General features: G+C 40.2%; 1 protein-coding gene across 3 annotated transcripts in view; it reads left to right on the forward strand.

Moving 5' to 3' along the window:
• The window catches only part of EPB41L4A (erythrocyte membrane protein band 4.1 like 4A), a 264,522-nt gene that overhangs the window by 231,724 nt on the left and 10,406 nt on the right, over nt 1–22,392 (forward strand). For all 3 annotated transcript variants that reach the window (XM_047778430.1, XM_047778432.1, XM_047778431.1), the window contains one exon: nt 6,185–6,304. In XM_047778430.1, the coding sequence (XP_047634386.1) occupies nt 6,185–6,304 (120 nt within the window). The remainder of the gene's footprint in view (nt 1–6,184; nt 6,305–22,392) is intronic.

Here is a 22,392-nt window from a genome sequence, read left to right on the forward strand (position 1 = left end):
ACTGGGCCTGATGGATTTGTCCCTGCTTTGAAGATCTCTGTTTCTAGGAGCCGGCCCTTCGCCCTCTGAGTTTCAGTTTTCTCTCATGCAAAGTGGAGTAATACCTGCCCTGCCTACCTCATGAGGTTTGTGAAGATGAGAGGCAATGGATGTACTTTGAGATGTGCAAGGTGCCCCCTCATGGGCAGGTTCTATTCGGTTAATGAGACTGTTCAGTGCCGCTCAGTGTTCTCTCATGTCCCTGTTGTAGCTGTAAAACAGGGCCCAGATCCCTTTAACAACAAAGAAGTCAGTGTTTCTAACATGAATGTGTTCTGCCACGAATGTTGGAGTTTCTCCCTGCCTTTAAGATGTCATTTCGAATCTGTATCTCAATAATGGATTAAAATCATTGTAAGTATTTTAAAAGTGATGCACAAGGTCTTTCATGTTATTTTTCTTTAAAAGGGGAAGGGGGCGGTGCAGAGACTGTCCTCTGTGGCACTGCAGCTAATTGGGACGCTACGTCTGAGCCAGGCGTAGATCACGGTTTGGGAAGGGTTTTGTTGCTGTTAGAGTGATGAAACATTTTTGTTCCTCTGCCCTGGGAACAAAAAGTGTGTTAGATGGTGGCACACTTAAACCAAGGGGCGTTTCTTCTCCAAGGCCTGAAAGTAACTGCTGCCCTGCAAGCATTCCCTACTGCCCTGTCCCTGTCCCCATGAAAGTGTAGTGGCTGCAAACAGGGTGAAAATTGCCAGTACGGAGAGGGTAGCTCATGCAAAGCCAATGGAAACGATGTTCACCAGCTACAGATGGCGCGGGTTTCGGATTTCCACCCTGATAAGTCGTATTAAGATTTAGATGTTGGATGTGGGTGATGTAGAGATTGCAGAGCCTAATCCAAGTTGACAGAGATGACTGTGGGGTGCAGCGCTGCAGCCCCTGAGGAGTGCTGTCAGATAACGACTGAGAGCCAAGCAGGTTGAACTATTATGAACACAGAAGGAGAGCTGGGAGGAAAATTGCACCAAAAGCGGCCCATTGTAGCAGGGAGAGCATAAGGAGTAAGTGGAAAAGCTAGAAGCACCTTGAAGAACAAATAAGAATAATTTATTGATGTTGGGGGAAGGTGGGAAAAGCAAATGAATTTTGTGCTTGCTGGTCTTTGGGGAATATGTCGACAGATGCCTGGAACTAGCATAAATTTCCCTTGGGAAGAAAAACTACTGAAAAAAAAATGAAGATGAAGATTGGTTTATATTGGTTTATAGTGGATGATCCAAAAATGAGAGCAGTTGATGAGAAACACAAGTCCACAATCAGTTGGGACCTGCAGCTTTAATATTAGCGATGGCATGGCCATGTGAAGCAATTTTCTGGGAAGTTGTGCTATAGCTGAAGAGTTTGTTTCCGAGTGTATGCCTGGCTTGGAAATAAAGCACAGTTCAGTAGTAGATGAAGCATCAGACCTACCAAAGAAGGTGAAGGATTTTTCCCAGGTTCTCTGAGTCAGGTAATGACAGAGGCAGAACTAGGCAATGGGTACTTACTGCTCGTGTCATCTTGCAGCTCTATTGTACACTTGCTCTCTAAGATTTCTCAGGTTCCGTGTTAAACGTGGTGAATGAGAAATGAATTGAGAACTGATGTAAAGGAGCAAAACTGGCCTGGTAAAGGTAAAGGACAAAGTAAAAACCTGCAGGGATTTTTGTAGGAATTCATTTGATAATGTGAAGAATTTTGCAGAGGAGGCAGAACTATAATTGGGAAGATTGGAAAAAAGAGTCTAGGAACAGCCATTATCTTCATTATTGTTATCAAACGATTATATAGCATTTCACCTTCAAAACCTCTTGCAAACTTTAATTAAGTGTCAGATGCTGTTAAAATCTAAATTGCACAGAGTCTGGCAAAGTAGGGTGCTGAGGTTTGGTGAGACATGGAGGAAATAGATGAGAATTCTCTTATTCTGAAAAGTTATTGGAAAATGCTCTATTCTAGAGCAGTGCTTTCCCCGTATACATTAATGACAAAACAAAAGCCTTCTGAGAGTAAGGCTTCTTAGCCCCGCTGTTAACTCTCCTCAATTGTACATGAGGAAATAGACAAAATATGACAAAGGTAGAGTTATTACATTGAAGGATACAGGAAAGTAACTGCATTTTTCAGGTTCAACTAAAATGTAACATTTGAAAATGAATACATCCTCAGAGAACATTACAACAGGATTCTTTTTCTCCACTTTAAGATTGTCATGACATCTGTCATATAAGACATTTTGACTTTGTATTAATACAATGCTTACAGTGTTTTTATTCCCTCATAATGTAATTCCCTACATTAAAATTAAGATACAGCAGGAAAGGAGCAAAAACCAGCACTTGATGTGTCCTCCACCTAGAGAGAAACAAGACTTATAAGGCAGAATCAGTATAGGAGATGTCCTTTACATTTAAATATTTCTTTAGTTACTCATGCATAAACAAAATAGTTAGCTCCTGCCTCTTAGGGACTGAGCGTTAACAATATTCTTGCCTTGAGGGCTAGGATTTTTCCTTTCTGTGTAGCATCTGTATTTTCCAGAGCAGTTCAGTGATGGGAGAAATGACACTTTCATTCTTGTAATGAGGTCCCATTAACCAGAAGCCTTTTGTAAGGGTGTAATTTCAAACTTCATTACAGACTAAGGCATCGACACCACCCATTACTCAGGAAAATGGGCTTCTGTTGTGACTCTCCAATGAGCGTTACATTTTTAATGCACCTTGTTAGAATATTAATGAAATAATCTCACCAGTAGAGGGCATCTGTCTTTGGAACACGTGAGTCCAAAGGATATTAACCGATATTATTATTTATTTATTTATTTTTGTCTTTCTGTCTTTTTAGGGCCACACCTGAGGCATATGGGGGTTCCCAAGCTAGGGGTCGAATCAGAGCTGTGGCCACTGGCCTACGCCAGAGCCACAGTAACGCGGGATCCGAACCACATCTGTGACCTGCGCCACAGCTCAAGGCAAGGCCGGATCCTTAACCCACTGAGCGAGGCTAGGGTTCAAACCCACAACCTCATGGTTCCTAGTCACATTCGTTTCCACTGCACCATGATGGGAACTCCTTAACTGATATTAAAGTGAGGGTTTCACTGCCCTCACTTTAGACTTTTTGATTGGGAAAATAAAGGTACATGCCATAGTCTGAAATTGTTTCTGGTTTAGTTCTTATAACTAGCAAGGTCCATGAAATCTCTGTGCTCATGTCTCAGGAGTTTTAATTTTTGTTATCACAGTGAACTGAGTGTGAAGATAACCAACTAGATTCCACAACAGAAGAAAATGAGCATATGCTAATTGTGCTTCCTTCTAAATGTCTAGAAAACGTCCCTCTTGGAAAAATGTGTTTGCCTTAGGTCTCACTGTTGTTAGTATGCTTGACCTCTCAAAAAATTTTTAAAGTGCTGACTTGTTAAAAAAAAATTTAAAAAATTTAACATTATGAAATGTAGTCCTGTCTATAAACTATGGAGCAGTTTAGTTCAGAATGGAAGCTACAGTTCAAAAGACTCTAGGCTACTATATATAAAATAAATAACCAACAAGGACTTATTGTATAGCACAGAAACCCTTGTGCTATTGTATAGCACAGAATACTCTACTCAGTATTCCGTGTGATAACCTATATGGGAAAAGAATCTGAAAAAGAATGAATGTGGGAGTTCCTGTTGTGGCACAGTGGAAAAGAATCCGACTAGGAACCATGAGGTTGCAGGTTTGATCCCTGGCCTCGCTCATTGGGATAAGGATCTGGCGTTGCCACGAGCTGTGGTGTAGGTCTCAGGCATGGCTCGGATTTGGCACTGCTGTGGCTGAGACCTAGGCCAGCAGCTGTAGCTCTGATTCAACCCCTAGCCTGGGAACCTCCATATGCTGCAGGTGCAGCCCTAAAAGGAAAAAAAAAAAAAAAAGAATGTGTAATCTTAAAAAAGAATGAATGTAAAATCTAAAAAATAATGTGTATGTATGACTGATTCACTTTGCTGTACACCTGAAATTAACACAACAGTGTAAATCAGGTATGTGCCAATGTAAAATAAAAACTAAATTAAATTTGGAGAAAAAAGACTGTAGGTTTAGGAGTCAGGAGGACCCAAGGGTTTCTGTCTTTCGCTGGGCGATGCAAGCTGTGGGTTCTTCTGGGAGGGGAGGTAGCTCCTTGCCAGCCTGACACCTTCCCATTCATGGTCTCTTCCTAACGGTGGATCCCTTAGTCCTTGGAGTGTCCAGGACAGTTCTCCAGCAGACCTGTTGTGTCACTGGTTATCACAGGATACACGGAATGGCTTGAAGGTGTAGGTTCTTGTTATGAAAATACATATACCTCTCTGTGTATGTATACACACAGGGCACTTTCAAATGTGAATGCGTGTTTCAAAGCATGAGTAATAATTATGACCCCAAGTCATATACCTTCTCATATTTTTCTTCAGCTCTTTCTAACATTCAGATTCACAGCTGTATATGTTCAATTTTCATTTCCTCTGCACATGTCATGAGAGAGGAAACTATGTTCTTGAATTTGTGAAAAATACCGTGACTGTATTCTGTTAATGTTCAGATTATATTCTATCTGAAATGAAAGCCTTAGTGAGGAAATATATATATAGTTCAAAGACTTGAATGTGTTACAGATGATTTTTTACTGAACACAATTCCTTTTTAACCTAGAGAGCTTTAAATAGCTTCTTCCTCAGGAGCTACTTCTTTTTAAAACTCAAATTTGCTTTCCATTGTCTCTGGTTAAGTGTATGTGAAATGAATATTTGTCACCTGTCTACTGATTTGCATGATAAGCAAATCCAGAAATCCACCCCACAGTCTGTACTAAGTGCTGTAACAGGGCAATCATAAGACCTCTCTTCAGCCGGAGAAATGACCCAAACTGGTCTGCGCTTTTTGTTTTTGTTTTGAAGCAGTTCCGCTCATGCAGTCACAGTACTGAGATGATTACTGTGCAGTTGCATGCTGCTCTCTCATGCCCTGGGAGCGGCAGTGTGAAAGAAACTCCCTGGGGCAGCTTCCTCAAGAATTTACATAAATTCAAAGTTTAAGATGCAAATAACAGGTGTTTGATTTTTTGCAAGGAATACTCTTGGCCTCACAGCATCATTGCAGTGCATGCCAGACCTTATCTCCACATTAATTAAGCACTTGCTTGTATTCACTACTTGGTTCCTCCTCTCTCCCCAGCAATACCTCACCCTCTTTTTTAGAAAGACTTGAACCAGCAGAAGTCCAAGACTTCTGCAGGCTGAGTGTGCTCCGTGGATGGGTTTTGCTAGGTCCTTACAGTATCTTAACATTCATAATGGGTTGCCATTACTTGAAAAATAGAAGAGTTCATTAAAAAAAAAAAAATCCAGACTTGCAGATTATCTTTTAAAACTCAGAGGATTTGGTAACGCTGTCAGGTGATCTCACATGACAACTGCCTGAAAACACCCCCCCCCCTTTCCCTTTCCCTCATTTACATGCCCTGCCTGGCCCCTGGCCACACTGAATGCTCAACCTTCATTCCTTCTTAAGCATGTGAACGCCGTAATCGGAATGCTCTGTGCTTGCTCAGCTCCATATGCATTAGGCCACCATATTTAACTTTGTGTATTTCCAGTTTTATATTTGGATAAATGGGAATTGTATCCTGGCACTTACTGTGCATGAAAACTTTCGACAATTTGTGTGAATTTTTAAGGGCATTACAAAGTAAAGGGATTCATTGCTGTTTTACTTAGTATGTTTTTTTACAGAATGATTTCGTTTCTTGATTTAAGATTGTTTAACAGACATGATTGCTTCTTTAGTCCAAACCTAAATATGTTCTAAATGAGTTTTTGCTTGACACATGTCTTTTTACAGAAAATTTTAAGCTGGGGATGAAGTCTGAAAATAACCAATATATATTCACCTGTTTATGTATAATTATTATATACTTACCTACTTATGGGTATATTAATATGGTTAATACGTTCTTAGCTTTGAAGGATTATAATAAAATTGGATCTTCATAAATAACCTTTCATTGCTTCCTAATTTGTAAATAGCTCATTTAATAACTTTTTAATAACTTTTAAAAGCAACTTTAACATGAACTGATAAACAAAGCCTCACACGTCTGGATGTTAACTTGATATAAATGGTCTTTTCAGAATACGGCAGGAGAATGATATGGTTGATTCAGCGCCTCAGTGGGAAGCTGTATTAAGGAGACAAAAGGAAAAAAGCCAGGCTGACCCCAACAACAGACGATCCAGACACAGATCTCGCTCGTACGTGCTTTCTTTTTATGCCTTGATTCAAAAACACTGAGCTTTCAGTAGCATGCGGATTCTAGGGCAAATTGGGCTGTTTCTTTGAGGTCTTGTAAAGTAATTTAGTTCAACCATGACTATCCCATTGTTTGTCATATTTACCTACTCATATTTGTGACTCTCATCAACTAAAGCAGCAGAAGTTGGAGCACATACCAAGCAAAATGTCGGAAAAAACAAAGCTTTCAAAATTGTGTTTAGTTTTGCTTTTAAGCAAAAGCATACATTCAACTGAATAAATAGGAATAGTCTCCTTTGTTCTGGAGCCTGGCTCTTGGTGAAATACCTGCTGCTTCTCTCAATTTGAGTCTGCAGAATCCTCTGAAGTCTTCTTCCAGATTGAACCAGATGTGAATATCTTCCCATCAAATTACCATTTGTGAGCAGTAGGTAGTGAGTGTTTCATTACCCCCTAGTGTTGGGATTGGCCTGTTCCTTCTGTTGCTAGGCAGTGCCACGTGAGCACAGTTACCCCCTGATGCTGAGGTTGCCTGTCCCCCACGTTAATTTTCTTTTGAATTGATAAAGTTCATACTTAAAAAAAAATTTTTTTTTTCTCTGTCAAAGTTAGACTTCCCACACCCATGTCTCGTCCCAGAACATACCTTGTCAAGTAAATTGGGACTGACTCCCTGTCCCTTTATGATCCTGGGTGGTTAGGTGTCTGGTGTTGCCTCTTGCTGGAAGGAGGGATGGTGTCTCAGGTAGGGCGGTGGGAGGAGGCCTGGGAGGGGATGTGGAGGCAGGCTCTGAAGGTAGGTGGGAGGTCTGAGGGAGCTGGGTGGAAGGGGGCCAGCTCAGTTTAATAGAGGCCTGGAGGGGACCCCAGAGGCCCACCCCATAACTCTTCTCAGTCTTAGGTGCTTGCTTTCTAATGAGAAGTTAACCCAAAATGTGTACGTTATTAGTAGTAGTACATTGTAATGAATGATGCCTGTTTCTTTTCTAATAGAAAATTTACAAGTAGTCACTAAATGCTGTACACCCATATGGATTTACGGTATAATATTTTCGTTGTGGAATCGAATTAAACTGTTCATTTTAAATCAGGAATTCATAAAATGTTTCCAGGAGTTCCCATTGTGGCTCAATGGTAACAAACTCAACTAGTATCCATGAGGATGCAGGTTTGAATCCTGTCCCTGCTCAGTGGGTTAAGGATCCAGTGTTACCATGAGCTGTGGTATAGGTTGCAGACATGGCTCGGATCTGGCATTGCTGTGGCTGTGGCATAGGCCGGCAGTTTGACACCTAGCCTGGGCACATCCATATGCCTTGGGTGTGACCCTAAAAATGAATCAATCGATCAATAAAAATCAAATGTTTCCTTTTTCTTTCTTTCTTTTTTTTTTTTTTTTTGGCCTTTTCTAGGGCCGCTCCTGTGGCACATGGAGGTTCCCAGGCTAGGGTCTAATTGGAGCTGCAGCCACTGGCCTACACCAGGGCCACAGCAACTCGGGATCTGAGCCGCGTCTGCGACCTACACCACAGGTCACAGCAACGCTGGATCCTTAACCCACTGAGCAAGGCCAGGGATCGAACAGGCAACCTCATGGTTCCTAGTCGGATTTGTTAACCACTGCACCACGACGGGAACTCCAAATGTTTCCTTTTTCTTAGATACCACCTCTCCCTGACTCCATTAGTAAAGAGTGTTTTAGATCTGGGAGAATCAAGTCTTTATTATAGACAGTTTAACCGAAAGGCACAGAACACCAAGATTTCGTCCCAGCATAGTCACAGGTAAATCTTTTGCAACTACACTTTTACCTTTCCATGTAGAATCTTCTTATATAAGGGACTTGTTATATACAAGTTTTGGTGGATGTTGGATCTTAAAGACAACATTCATTTTTTTCTAATTATTTCTAAAGCACTCTAAATTCAATTAAATGCTAATGGTAAATTTCATTTAATAAATAAAAGGAAGAGTAAAATAGGAAAAATCCTATATACAGATTTGAAAAGTCAGAACACACTTCTGGAGGCAAGAGTAAATAAATGGAGCAATTCATTTATAGATAAAATTGGTAACTAGAATAATCCGAAGTTGTTGAGTACTGTGGTCCTATAATTCAGTTATATTATTGGGCAAATATTATAGATGGGACTATGGATTTAATCTTTTTTTTTTTTTCTCTTTTTGCCATTTCTTGGGCCGCTCCCTCGGCATATGGAGGTTCCCCGACTAGGGGTCTAATCGGAGCTGTAGCCGTCGGCCTTTGCCAGAGCCACAGCAATGAGGGATCTGAGCCGTGTCTGCAACCTACACCACAGCTCACGGCAATGCCAGATCGTTAACCCACTGAGCAAGGGCAGGGATCGAACCCGCAACCTCATGGTTCCTAGTCGGATTCGTTAACCACTGCGCCATGACGGGAACTCCCCCGGATTTAATAATTTTTAATTGAGTGATCTGAGATTCATTTAACAGCCTGAGGACTGGTTTTTAATTGAGGTAATTTGAGGTGAAATTGACATGTAGTGAAATTGCTCTCACCCTTGGGGTAGAAGTGTATACATTTTGACCAGTGTATACATAGGGTATCCAACATGCCAATCAAGATGCACCATTTACAAAGTTCCTCCATACTCCTTCTCTTCACTCTCCATTCCCCACAGGCAATAACTCTTGATTTCTGTCATCATAGATTAGTTTTGGTCTGTTACTGAACTTCATATAAATGTAATTATACAATATATGATCTCTTAAAATCTGGCTTCTTTAGCCCATTGTATGACTACACCACAGTTTGTTTATCCATTCTCCTCTTGATGGATGTTTGGATTGTTTCCAGTTTTTGTTATTATGTGAGAAAGCTACAGGCATTCCATGTAAGTGTATCTGTGGACTGTATTATCTTTTGCCTTGAGGGTAAATATCTGAGCGGCATTGCTAGGTTAGAGGGTATGTCTAACCATATTTAATTTTTTAAGAAACTACCAACACGATTTCTAGAGAGGTTGGATCATTTTGTACTACCACTAGCAATGTATGACATTCACTTCTGCCCTATTCTTGCCTTTGGTTTTGTCTGTCTTGTTCATTTTGGTTGGTCTAGTCAGCTTGAAGTGGTCCCTATTGTGGTTTAATTAGCATTTCCTTGATGACTAATAATGTTAACTACGTTTTCCTGTGCATATTGGTTATTCATATGTGTTCATTTAAAAAGTGTTCAGAGTTCCCCTGCGGCTCAGCATGCTAAGGATCCAGCATTGTCACTATAGTGGCATGGGTCACTGCTGGGGTGCAGGTTCAATCCCTGGCCTGGGAATTTCTGCATGTCGTAGGCGCAGGCAAAAAATTAAAAAAAAAATTTTTTTTTAAAGTGTTCAAGTTTAGGAGTTCCCATCATGGCTCAGTAGTTAATGAATCTGACTAGGAACCATGAGGTGCAGGTTCAATCCCTGGCCTTGCTCTGTGGGTTAATGATCCAGGGTTGCCGCGAGCTGTGGTATAGGTTTCAGACATGGCTTGGATCCTGCATTGCTGTGGCTCTAGCGTAAGGCCTGCAGCTACAGCTCCGATTAGACCCCTAGCCTGGGAACCTCCATATACTGTGGGAGCAGCCCTAGAAAAGGCAAAAAGACAAAAAAAAAAATATATATATATATATAATATATATATATATATAAAGTGTTCAAGTTTGGCCCATTGTACATTGTCTGTCATTTATTTATGGAGTACTTTTTTTATTTTTTGCTTTTTTTTCAGGGCCGCACCCACAGCATGTGGAGGTTCCCAGGCTGGGGGTCTCATCAGACCTACGCCAGAGTCACAGCAACACGGGATCTGAGCTGCCTCTGTGACCTACACCACAGCTCTGGGCAATGTCAGATCCTTAACCCACTGAGTGAGGCCAGGGATCAAACTGGCAACCTCATGGTTCCTAGTCAAATTTGTTTCCACTGCAGCTTGACAGGAACTCCTATTTGTGGAGCTCTTTATATGTTCTGGATATAAGTTCTTTTTCAGATATGTTTATTATGATATTATGAATACTTTCTTCTTGGCTGTGGTTTGGTTTTTCCTTAACATTGCTTTTGGTGAGCAGCCATTTTAAATTTTGATGAAGACTACTGTATTATTTTTTCTCTGTTAAGGCTTTTTTGCATCTTAAGGAATATTTGCCTACCCCAAGGTCACAAAGATATTCTCATATCTTCTAGCAACTGTATAGTCTTTGCTTTTTTTTTTTTTTTTGTCTTTTTGCCATTTCTTGGGAAAATATGGAGGTTCCCAGGCTAGGGGTCTAATTGGGGCTGCAGCCACCGGCCTACGCCAGAGCCACAGCAATGCGGGATCGGGATCCGAGCCGCATCTGCAACCTACACCTCAGCTCACAGCAATGCCGGATTGTTAACCCACTGAGCAAGGGCAGGGATCGAACCTGCAACCTCATGGTTCCTAGTCCAATTCGTTAACCACTGCGCCACGACGGGAACTCTGACTTTGCTTTTATATTTAGGTCTGTGATCCATTCAGTACATGAGATAGAGGTAGATGTTGGGAGGTTTTTTCCCCAGGTGGTTTTCCAGTCGCATTTGTTCAAAAGACTGTCTTCATTGAATGCCTTGGGGCTTTTGTTATAAATCAATATGCTATATATATATATGGGCCAATCTTGTTTCATTGATTTGTTTTTCTGTTCCTAATCTACCATGTTGTCTTGGTTGCTTTAGCTTTACAGTAAGACTTGAATCATGAAGTGTAAATTTTCCAACTTTGTCCTTGTTGTTTGTCAAGGTTATTTTAGCTATTATAGGTCCTTTGCAGTTCTCTGTAAATTTTTGAATCAGCCTTTTAGTTTTTGCTACATCCCCAACCCACAAAAAAAGACTATAGGCTTTATATTAAGCATTATGTTGAATCTATAGAGCAATTTTGAGAAAATTAATGTCTTATCCATATATGTGTATTTAATTTCCTTTAGTAGTATTTCTAGGTTTCCAGTACAATTATTATACTTATTTTGTTAAATTTAATCTAAATATGTAATATTTTTAATGCTATTGAACTGCACATTGTAAAATATTATTTTCAAATTATTTCTAAGTATATAGAAATGCCCCCCCCCCCCTTTTTTTTTGGCTTTTTAGGGCCGCACCTATGGCATATGGAGGTTCCCAGGCTAGGGGTTTAATCGGAGCTACAGCTGCTGTCCTATACCACAGCCACAGCAATGCCAGATCCGAGCCAGGTCTGTGTCCTACATCAGAGCTCATGACAGTGCCAGATCCTTAACCCACTGAGCAAGGCCAGGGATCAAACCCACAACCTCATGGTTGCTAGTTGGATTCGTTTCCACTGCACCATGACAGGAACTCCGAAACCCCCATTTTTTTAATAGTGATATTTTATCTTGCCACCCTACAACTTTGTTAAATTGACTTACTAGTTTTAGATGCTTTTTTTTTTTTTAATTTCTTAGGATTTTCTACCATTACAGTCATTTTGTCTGTGAAAAGGAACAGCTTTCTTTTATTCCTAATCTTTTTGCCTTTTATTTCTATTTTTCTCTTAAATGTGCTGGCTAGATTTTCCAGGATAGCGTTGAATTACAGTGGTGAGTGGAATTGTTAAGAAAGTGTAGACATCCTTGGCTTGTTCTCTTTCTTAAAGAGAAAGCATTCACTGTGTCATATTAAGTATGATGCTAGTTGTACAACTGAGGAAGACTTCTACTCCTTGTTTAAGAGGTTTCCTTTTTAAATCATGAAAGAGTTTTGAATTTTGTTTTAGTTTTTTCTGCATCTGAGATGATCGTACATGGGTTTTAGTCTTTATTCTGTTAGTGGAGGAATTGCATTGATTCCAGTTTGAATGTTATATCCTTGTATCCTTGGGATAAGGCCCTTGCAATCCTGATATATTATCCTTTCTAATTATTGCTGGATTCCATTAGATATTATTTGTTAAGTTTTTTTTCCCCTATGTTCATGAGAAATTCTGGTTTATAATTTTCTTATAGTATTTTTGTCAGGTTTTTTGGTAGCAAGCTCACTCTGGTCATTTAAAATAATTTTAATCTAAGTATAAAGTTATAAATCACCCACTAAGCCTGCTTTAACTACATTTCATTTATTTTGATGTATTGTTTTCACTATCATGTAGTTCAAAATTGCTAATTTCACCTGAAATTTCACATTACTGAAAAAAAAAAAAACCTTGAAATTTTTTAGTCTTGTTATTTAATTCCCAAATATGTAGGGATTTTCTACATATCTAATTAGCATTAATTTCTAATTTAATTATGTTTTGGTTTAAAAGAAATCTAGGATTTCAGTCATTTGAAATTTATTGAGATCTGCCTTAACAGCTAGCATATAGTCTTTAATGATGAATGATCTGGTGGACTTGAATCATTCTCAGTCATTGGATGTACTCTATAAAAGTCAAGTAGATCTAGTTAATGACAGGGTTGTTCAAATGGTCATTGTCTTTATTGATTTCTTTGTCTGCTTTTCAGTCAGTCATTGAGAGAGGGTTGTTAAAATTTCCAATAATGATTGTGGATTTGTCTGTTTGACCTTTTAGTTCTGTCAGTTTTTGCTTCAAGTGCTTCAAGTAAAATAACTTGAAACTCTGGTATTTGGTACACATCCTATGAAATTTTTTGTTGTTTTTCTCCTTGATAAATTGACCTTTTTATCATTATGAAATATCCTCTTTATTCTGGTAATATTCCTTCCTCTATGTCCATTACACCCACACCCTTGTGTGTGTGTTTGTGTGTATGCTTTCTTCGTGCTCACTATTTGCATGGTTGTATTAACATTTTTACTTTAGGCCTAAGTATGTCTTTATGTTTAAAGCCCATCTCTTATACGCAGTAATATTTGGTCTTTTTTTTTTTTTTTTTTTTTTGATCCAATCTGGCCATCCTTAACTTCTAAATTGAATGTTTAGGATACTTAAAGTAAATGCTGTTATTATAATTGGGGATTTTGGGCTGCCATATTGCTCTTATTTATTGCATCTATTTTTTGTAGCTTTGTTCCTCCTTTCCTATTGTATTTTGTGTTAATAGAATATTTTTTAGTATTCCATTTTACTTTTTATCTTGATCTCTTACCTATACTTCTTTTTATTTTATTTATCATTTTTTAATGACTTACCATATGGTTCCTTAATTTATCACAATCTGTTCAAAATTAATGTAAAATTTTATTAAAATTTAGAAATTTTGAAAAAATAAAGTTCCACTTATCCCTTCTTTGTCCTATGTGCTATTGTCATATATTTTATTTATTTATTTATTTTGCTTTTTAGGACCTCACCTGCAGCATATGGAAGTTCCCAGGCTAAGGGTCAAATCAGAACTACAGCTGTCAGCCTATACCACAGCCACAGCAATGCGAGATCCCAGCCACATCTGCGATCTACACCACAGCTCATAGCAATGCCAGATCCCTAACCCATTGAGTGAGGTCAGGGATCGAACCCACATTCTTCATGGATGCTATCAGATTCGTTTCCCCTGCGCCACAATGGGAACTCCTATTGTATATCTTATTTTTGCATGTTTTTAGCCCCACATTATAATGTTACCATCTTTGCTAAAACGGTACCTTGTTTTTAAAAGAAATCAAGAAAAGAGGAACAAAGTTTTATAGTTAATGTGGTTGGCAGAAAATAGCCCGCTGGATACATCTACATCTTAATCTCCATAACTCGTAAATATTTTACATTAGATGGAAAAGGGGAAATAAGGTTTCAGATGGAATTAGGATTGTTAATCAGTTGACTTTTTACCAAGGAGATTATCCTGAATTATCCAAGAGAGCCCAAAGTAACCATCAGTGTTCTTAAAAGTGGAGAAGGGAACAGAAGAAGAAGTCAGAGTGACTCAGTTTTGGAACAGCTCAACCTGCTGTTGCTGGATTTGAAGATGGGGGAAGGGGCAAAAGAAAGTGGGCAGCTCTGAAAACTGGAAGAGGCAAGGAAATGGATTTTCTCCTAGAGCCTCCTGGAAGGAGTGCAGCTCTGTCAACACCTTGATTTCAGTCTAGTAAAATCTGTGTTGGATTTCTTCTGTACAGAATTGTAAGATAATAAATCTGAGTTGTTGGAAGCCACTAAATTTACAGTAATTTGTTATAGCAGCAATAGAAAATGAATACAGTTACCCACATATTTCCTCATACCTGTGTGCTCTCTTCCTGTAGATCTGATACTCCATTTTTCTTCCTTAAGCATTTTTTTGTAGTACAGGTCTGTGGTTGACAAATTCAGTTTTATTTTATATGAAAATGTCTTTTTTTATTTTAATTTTAATTTTTAGTTTTTAATTTTTAATTTTTATTTTTTCGTCTTTTTAGGGCCACACCTGTGGCATATGGAGCTTCCCAGGCTAGGGGTCCAGTCAGAGGTACAGCTGTTGGCCTGCACCACAGCCACAGCAATGCCAGATCCGAGCTGCATCTGTGACCTATACCACAGCTCACAGCAACAACTGGATCCTTAATCCACTGAGCAAGGCCGGGGATCGAACCCACAACCTCATGGTTCCTAGTCGGATTTGTTTCTACTGTGCCAGGACGGGAACTCCGAAAATGTCTTTATTTTTACTCTTATTTATATGCTGGAAATTACATTAAATTAATTAATTAATTAATTAATTAATTAATTTATATGCTTTTTAGGGCCTCACCCACAGTATATGGAGGTTCCCAGACTAGGGGTTGAATCGGAGCTACAGCTGCTGGCCTTCACCAGAGCCACAGCAATGCCAGATCTGAGCTGCATCTGTGACCTACACCACAGCTCATAGCAATGCTGGATCTTTAGCCCACTGAGTGAGGCCAGGGATCGAACCTAGTTGGATTCGTTTCTGCTGTGCCACGACGGGAACTCCTGTGTGCTGGAAATTTTAATCAGTGGGTTGTAGGACGTCTGGATTATGTTGTCTTCCTTTGAAGAAGAGTATCAGGTTTTGTTCAGTTCAGGTAGGCAGGTGAATGACTGTTGGGTCCTCTTGATCTTATTTTTTATGCTTGGATTTACACTTTGATCGGGTAGGGCTTTTTAGACTTTGTCCTTAGCTCAGTATATGTTCTTTACTTTGAGCTTGGTCCTTATTCCCAAAGCCTGGCCTTTCTGGAGTCTTAGCTGAAGGCAGAGTGCTCCGCAGGGCCTCTCCACGGTGACTGCTACAGAAGCTCGTCTTCTACCCTTCACCTCGGAAGCTCTGTTCAGCTCTCAGCCTTGCAGTGGCTGCTTTTCGTGAGCCCTCAGGGTCTCACCGAGCTTATGTATAGAATACATGTAGTGCATGTTCTCAGCCAGCCTCTTAAGGGAAACCCAGTGCACACTCCTGGAGTCCGTCCCCCTTTTCATTTTATTCTGTGCTGTAAAGTTCAGCATTATCAATGGCCTCAAATTCTATCTCCAGCTCCTCAGCCCTGTGAATCTGTTGCTTCTCGAGTTTCACCTCCTCATGCAACATTGGCAGAGTGCCCCCAGATGGAAAACTGGAGCACCTTGTGTTTCCCTTGCCTCAAAGATCACAGACTTATGGTATCTGTTGCCCAATGTCTGAAAAACTGTTCTTTGTATATTTTGTTTTATAATTTATGAGGCTGGGAGGGAGGATTTGACTGATACCAGTTACTCCATTGGACCTTAAGCAGGAATTCAGAAATATCCTTTGGGAGTTCCCGTAGTGGCTCAATGGTTAACACACCCGACTAGCAACCGTGAGGTTTCAGGTTCGATCCCTGACCTCGCTTAGTGGGTTAAGGATCCGGTGTTGCCGTGAGCTGTGGTGTAGGTTGCAGGCACGGCTCGGATCCTGTGTTGCTGTGGTTCTGGCATAGGCCAGTGGCTATAGCTCCGATTTGCCCCTAGCCTGGGAACCTGCATATGCTGTGGGTGTGACCCTAGAAAAGACAAGAAGACAAAAAAAAAGAAAGAAAGAAAGAAAGAAAGAAATGTTCTTTGGAAGTAGATAATTATCTTTGAATTGGGTATTGCTTCCATCAGGTCAGCCGATACTAGAAAAGAACCTAATGGGGAGGTTGGGATTAACACACACACACTACTATATATAAATTAGGTAACCAGAAAGGACCTGCTGTATAGCACAGAGAACTATACTCAATATTCTGTAATAACTTGTATGGGAAAATAATCTCAAAAAACGAAGGTATGTAAATGTATAACTGAACCTCCTTGGTGCACACCTGAAGAAAACATGACATTGTAAATCAACTGTAAAATAAAAATGAAATGAAAAAAGAAAATAACCTAATGGTACTTTGAATTTAAAGTCTTATTTAAACTTTAATCTTGCCCATATGATAAAAAGATCAGAGAGAGGGATATCTCTGAACCCTGCAGCTGGGTAAGAGAAACTCGTTAAGAGTTTGATGTGTGCCTTTCTGGAATTTGGATTCATTCATTCTTTTTTTTTTTTTTTAAGGGCCTGACTGACAGCACATGGAAGTTCCCAGGCTAGGGATGGAATTGGAGCTGCAGCTGCCGGCCTCCTCCAGAGCCACAGCAACACCAGATCCAAGCCACATCTGTGACCTACACTACAGCTCATGGCACCACCGGATCTTTAACCTACTGAGCAAGGCCAGGGATTGAGCCCACATCCTCATGGATACTAGTCAGGTTCACTAACTGCTAAGCCACCAAGGGAACTCCTGGACTTTGGATTCAAAGCAAACCATAAAATGTTTGGGGGGGGGGTGTGACTTTGTAACTGAAATTGACTGATTATATGTATGTCCAAAGTGTGGTTAACACAAAAAACTATTTGAAGGCTGGTTCATTCAGAGGTTGCTCTGGCTGCTGAGTAAAAGGCAGATTGAGAACAGAAAGGAAGCTGGAAGAGCAACTAAAAATGTTTTGCCGTGGATCAAGTGGGAGGTGGTTTTTAGCTCAGAAAAGGTGCTGGTGGTGGAAATAAACATTTAGGGAGGAGAACCAACAGAGTTGAAGTGGGAAGATAGCAGAGTTGAATTTTAACTTTTTAAAGCCATGCCTTTTTACCCGCTCCATCCATGAGATGGAGTGAGACGGTCTGGGGTTATGTGGGGAATGTCAAGATTTTTGTTGCATTAGGCTGGAAAAACCAAGTGGAAATATTAAGTAGGCAGCTGGATAAAAGTGTTACAACTCTGCAAGATAATGGATTGCTTTATTTAGGACAAACTGGGCTCTGTCTTTTATTTGAGCTATGACGTTAAAAGCCTGAGGTTTGTTGGAAGAAAATACCTTCTGGATGCTGTAAGACCAGATCTCTGCTGCATGCTAGGCCTCTGAATGTTAGCTTATTACTTAAACTCCATGAACTTCTAGCATCGTAATACCATTCTCATGAGATTTTGCTGAACATTAAGTCAGAGCATATGTGTCAAGTGACAGCATAAACACTTGCACTTGGAGTTGCTATAATTTGTTCTGTGGGCCTCACTTAATCCCTGTCAACAAGATACTTGATTTTTTTTCCCCTTGAAATGAGGAGGAGCTGAGAAGTGAAGAGAGTAGGGTGGACCAAGTCACATAAAAATGAGAATATGGGTGTTCCCATCATGGCTCAATGGTTAATAAACCCGATTAGCATCCATGGGGACTCAGGTTCAATCCCTGGCCTTACTTAGTGGGTTAAGGATCTGGTGTTGCCGTGAGCTGTGGTGTAGGTCGAAGATGTGGCTCTGATCCCAAGTTGCTGTGGCTGTGGTGTAGGTTGGCGGCTGCAGCTCCAGTTGGACCCTTGGCCTTCGAACTTCCATATGCCGTGGGTGTGGCCCTAAAAAAAGACAAAAGACCAAAAAAATATATATATATATAAGAATCACTAAGAACCACTGCAGCTTTTTCTTTCCCCTAAGGTGGAAACATGGTTAGAGCAGCTCCTGAAGAAAGTAATTAAAATTGTTCTTCAGATGTATTTGTAAGTATATGTAGCATTTCAGATATATAGTAAACCGCTTCTCTCTCCCATATTCTTTTTTCTCTTTCTTTTTTGCTTTTTAGGGCCCCTCCTGCGGCATATGGAAGTCCCCAGGATAGGGGTCAAATTGGAGCTACAGCTGCCAGCCTACACCACAGCCACAGCAATGAAAGATCAGAGCTGCGGCTGCGACCTACACCACAGATCACATCTCAGCGCAGGATCCCCAGCCCACTGAGTGAGGCCGGGGATTGAGCCCTATCTTTACAGATACTAGTCTGGTTCATTTCTGCTGTGCCACAGTGGGAACTCCCCTCCCAAATTCTTGAATTCCTGCTGCAGTCTCTCTAGATTGCCCGTGTAGAGGTATCCACTGAGGATTTAATATGTTATGATACATAAAATGTGTATGATTCATGCATTGTTTTTTAAATCTCCAGTGGAAAGCTAGAAAATTGCATTCATTATTCAATTCCAGAGGCATACAGTAATATAAAATACAAAACCCTTCTCTCCTAAAACACATGAAACTGAAATATGATTGGATATTATGTAGTAAAATGTAAGAAATATAGTTCTATCTAGTATATCCTTCAGGTGCATTGCCATTTGTGTTTATTTGTCATTAGAAAACTTAGATGAGACTTCTTTTCTGTGTGAGTAAACTTGTGCTCATTGGGAGATACTTGGAAGAGGCATTGAAGGTGGAACAATGGTTTGCAAAGGTTCAACTTGTGTGTGTGAGAAGGCTCAGGCGCCCTCTGGTGGCAGTAATGTCTTACTACTTGTATAGAAAAATACTGATAATGTGGAAGATGAGGGTGTCAGAGTGAAATGATGTTCCCACTGAAATAGAAAACAGAAGTCTGGTGTTTTAGATGAAGATTTAACATGAAGCCCCTGGGAGTGACTCCTGAGCGATCTTTAGCAACTAGGTTTCTGGCCTCTGCGGCTTCTTTCTTTAATTCTGAGAGAGGGAAAGGGAAAAGAAGACATCTATTCAGAAGTTCCTGTCTTTTCGCAGTGGAAACGAATCCGACTAGGAACCATGAGGTTGCAGGTTCTATCCCTGACCTCTCTTAGGGGGTTAAGAATCCTGCGTTGCCGTGAACTGTGGTGTAGGTCGCAGATGTGGCTGGGACCTGGCGTTGCTGCGGCTCTGGCATAGGCTGGCAGCAACAGCTCCTATTAGACCCCTCCCTAGCCTGGGGGCCTAAGAAGACAAAAAGGAAAAAAAAAAATCTCCCATTCATATTTATTCTGACCATCCAGGAATATGGTGAGGAATTACTGAGATATATATGTTAAGTACTTTGAATTTTTTTTTTTTTTTAAGGGCCGCACACGCAGCCTATGGGAGTTCCCAAGCTAGGGGTCCAATTGGAGTTGTTGCTGCTGGCCTACACCAGAGCCACAGCAACGTCGGATCCCCAACCCACAGAGCAAGGCCAGGGATCGAACCCGCAACCTCATGCATGGTTCCTAGTTGGACTCACCTCTGCTGTGCCACGGAGGGAACTCCCTGAATTCTTTAAACAAAGAGCTGTTTTTTAAGCTTAGTTTTCTTAGCAACACATTTTCAACTCTAAATGTCCTTCTAAGGCAGTGGTCCATATATGATCACAAAAATAATCAGTCAAATGCTGTCATATTTATTTTATTTTCAGTATAGTATATAGAACAAAGTATATACTACACTGTAATACTATAGTGTAATATTTTCTAGGTAGTATAATTGGAATATTTGGGGGTATAGAGAAAACTGTATGCAAAGATGGGGTTTTAATGCTATAGATTCCTGAAGTCTTATTTTGGGGTTTGGAAAAAAGGAAAATTATTTCTAAATGATGTCTCATTAGATACGTTTCTCTGAAAAGTGAATAGCAATTTCAATTGAGTTATTGATAAAAGGTGTGAATGAAGGGTGCTTTTGAAAAACAATGGACTAATACTCGACTCCATGCATATGTTTTATATGCATTGTAGCCATGGGAAAACTCATGGTTCTGTTTCCTTAGGAGCTTATTTGGAGAGGGCACATAAAACATCTGCATAATTAAGGGCCTTTTAATTAAGAAAAATGGCTGTTAAAATTCCACAGCTTTCTGAAGCCACAAATGTTGAGCTTTGCATCATGAAATCATCCTAAATTATTGATGAAATGTGTGCAGATGTAAGCATAAAAATAATGCATTTCTCATTAGCATGTAGCCTGTGTTTACATTTGTTAAATCACAGGTGGTCTAAGCAGTTGGAGGGAATTAGCATTTTTTTTTTTTTTTTTAAGCTTTGGAGCTTTTCTCTGCCTTGAAGCTGTTTGAAACTGCTGGCATTTCAGAACAGTTGAGTTGAACATATGACTATTATGGGTGTTATAGAATTTAAACAGAGACTGAATTCCTGAATCTTTTAGGACCAATATTTATAGCTGGAAGGACTGATACTCTTTTTTTGGGTTAAGATAACATCTAATTCTTCTGAGATGGGAATGAAAGGCATTTCCGGTGGAAGTGCTGCAATAGTAATTTTTTGAAACATGAAAATACCTTTATGGTTTTTTCTTCTCTGATAATTAAGGTAAGAGAGTCTCTTGGCTTAAAAAAAAAATCAGACAAGATAGGAAAGTGTGTATAAGAAAATAAAATACCTTCAATTCCAGCACTCAAGTATCTGTTATCATTTTTTTGTATGTTGTTCATATTCACTGTCTTTCTTCTAGGCCTGATGTGTGGGGAGCGGGGGACACACCCTCCCACCCCTCACTGCCTTTTCTTATTCTCTTCCCATCCTCCCTCAAAGCGCTTAGCTTTGAGACTCCTGCCATCAAATTATACCACTTCCTTCATTCTTTGAAGATGTGGCTCCTGCCTCCATGTCATTCTTTTCAGCATTATTTCAACATCTACATAATGGGTCGTTGCAATAACTTGACGTCTGAGTTCCTTTACCAAACCCTAGCTGTTCTTACCTCCAGATCATACCTTTGACCAGCTGTTTCCTAATATGGAGCAACCCCACCCCTGACCCCCAGGATTTTTGGCAGTGTCTGGAGACATTTTTTTGGTTGTCACACTGGGAAGGTCTTACTGGCCTCTAGGGGTAGAGGCTCTGGGTGCCCCCAATCACCCTGCAGTGCCCCCAGTAACCAGCAGTGATCTGAGCCCAAGTGTCAGTAGTGCTGAGGTTGAAAGCCCCACCCCCGCCACTGTACCTCCTTGAAATAAGAATGATGACCTGTAGAATAGCTTCCTCGCCTAGATATTTGGATAATTGGGTGGCTTACTGTGAGAATCAGGTGCTGGTGTATAATTACAATGGAGCCATCTCTCTCTGGAACAGAATAGCTTAGAGCTGTTGAAAATTAGCATTTTCTCTGGCAGTATCATTTAGTGGGTTAACAGACTGTCTAGTTAATCAGACCAGCCAGTTCAGGAAAGGCATATCCCATACAGGAAATCATTCCAAAGAAGCATTTCTTAAAGTTTTTTTTTTTTTTTGCTTTTTACAGCCGCACTTGTGGCATATGGAGGTTCCCAGGCTAGAGGTCCAATTGGAGCTACAGCTGCTGGGCCTATACCACAGCCATAGCAACGCAGGATCCAAGGCACATCTGCAACCTACACCACAGCTCAGGACAACGCTGCATCCTTAACAACCACGGAGTGAGGCCAGGGATCTAACCTGCAACCTTGTGGTCACCAGTCAGATTCCCTTCCTCTGTGCCACAAGGGGAATTCCTCTTAAGATTTTTTTAAAGCACACAACTTTATTCTCTGTGACAAACTCTGCATTCAACAATATCATCTTTTATCTGTCTGAGACCAGGGCTTCACCCCTTCCCCCTTATCTTCTATGTTTTGACTTATTTTAGTTGATTAAAAGGTCTTTACACACAAGTTTTTTTTCCCCACAAAGGAATAAAAACCACTTAAGTCAATTCAATTGCTAGAAAGTAATTTATTGTATTTTGTGGGCTCTGACCAACCAGAATGCCTCAGTGGTGCCTTATTAACTGAGAAAAAGGAAAGCAGTCATAATTTCATATGCTGAAAGTGATATTGAGCCCAGAAATGCCGATACAGGTTATGAATGTAAAATTCCATAGGGCAGAGTATACAGGTGGCTTTATTTAGCTCCAGG

This window comes from Phacochoerus africanus, chromosome 4 (genome assembly GCF_016906955.1).
Source record: "Phacochoerus africanus isolate WHEZ1 chromosome 4, ROS_Pafr_v1, whole genome shotgun sequence".
Taxonomy (NCBI): domain Eukaryota; kingdom Metazoa; phylum Chordata; class Mammalia; order Artiodactyla; family Suidae; genus Phacochoerus; species Phacochoerus africanus.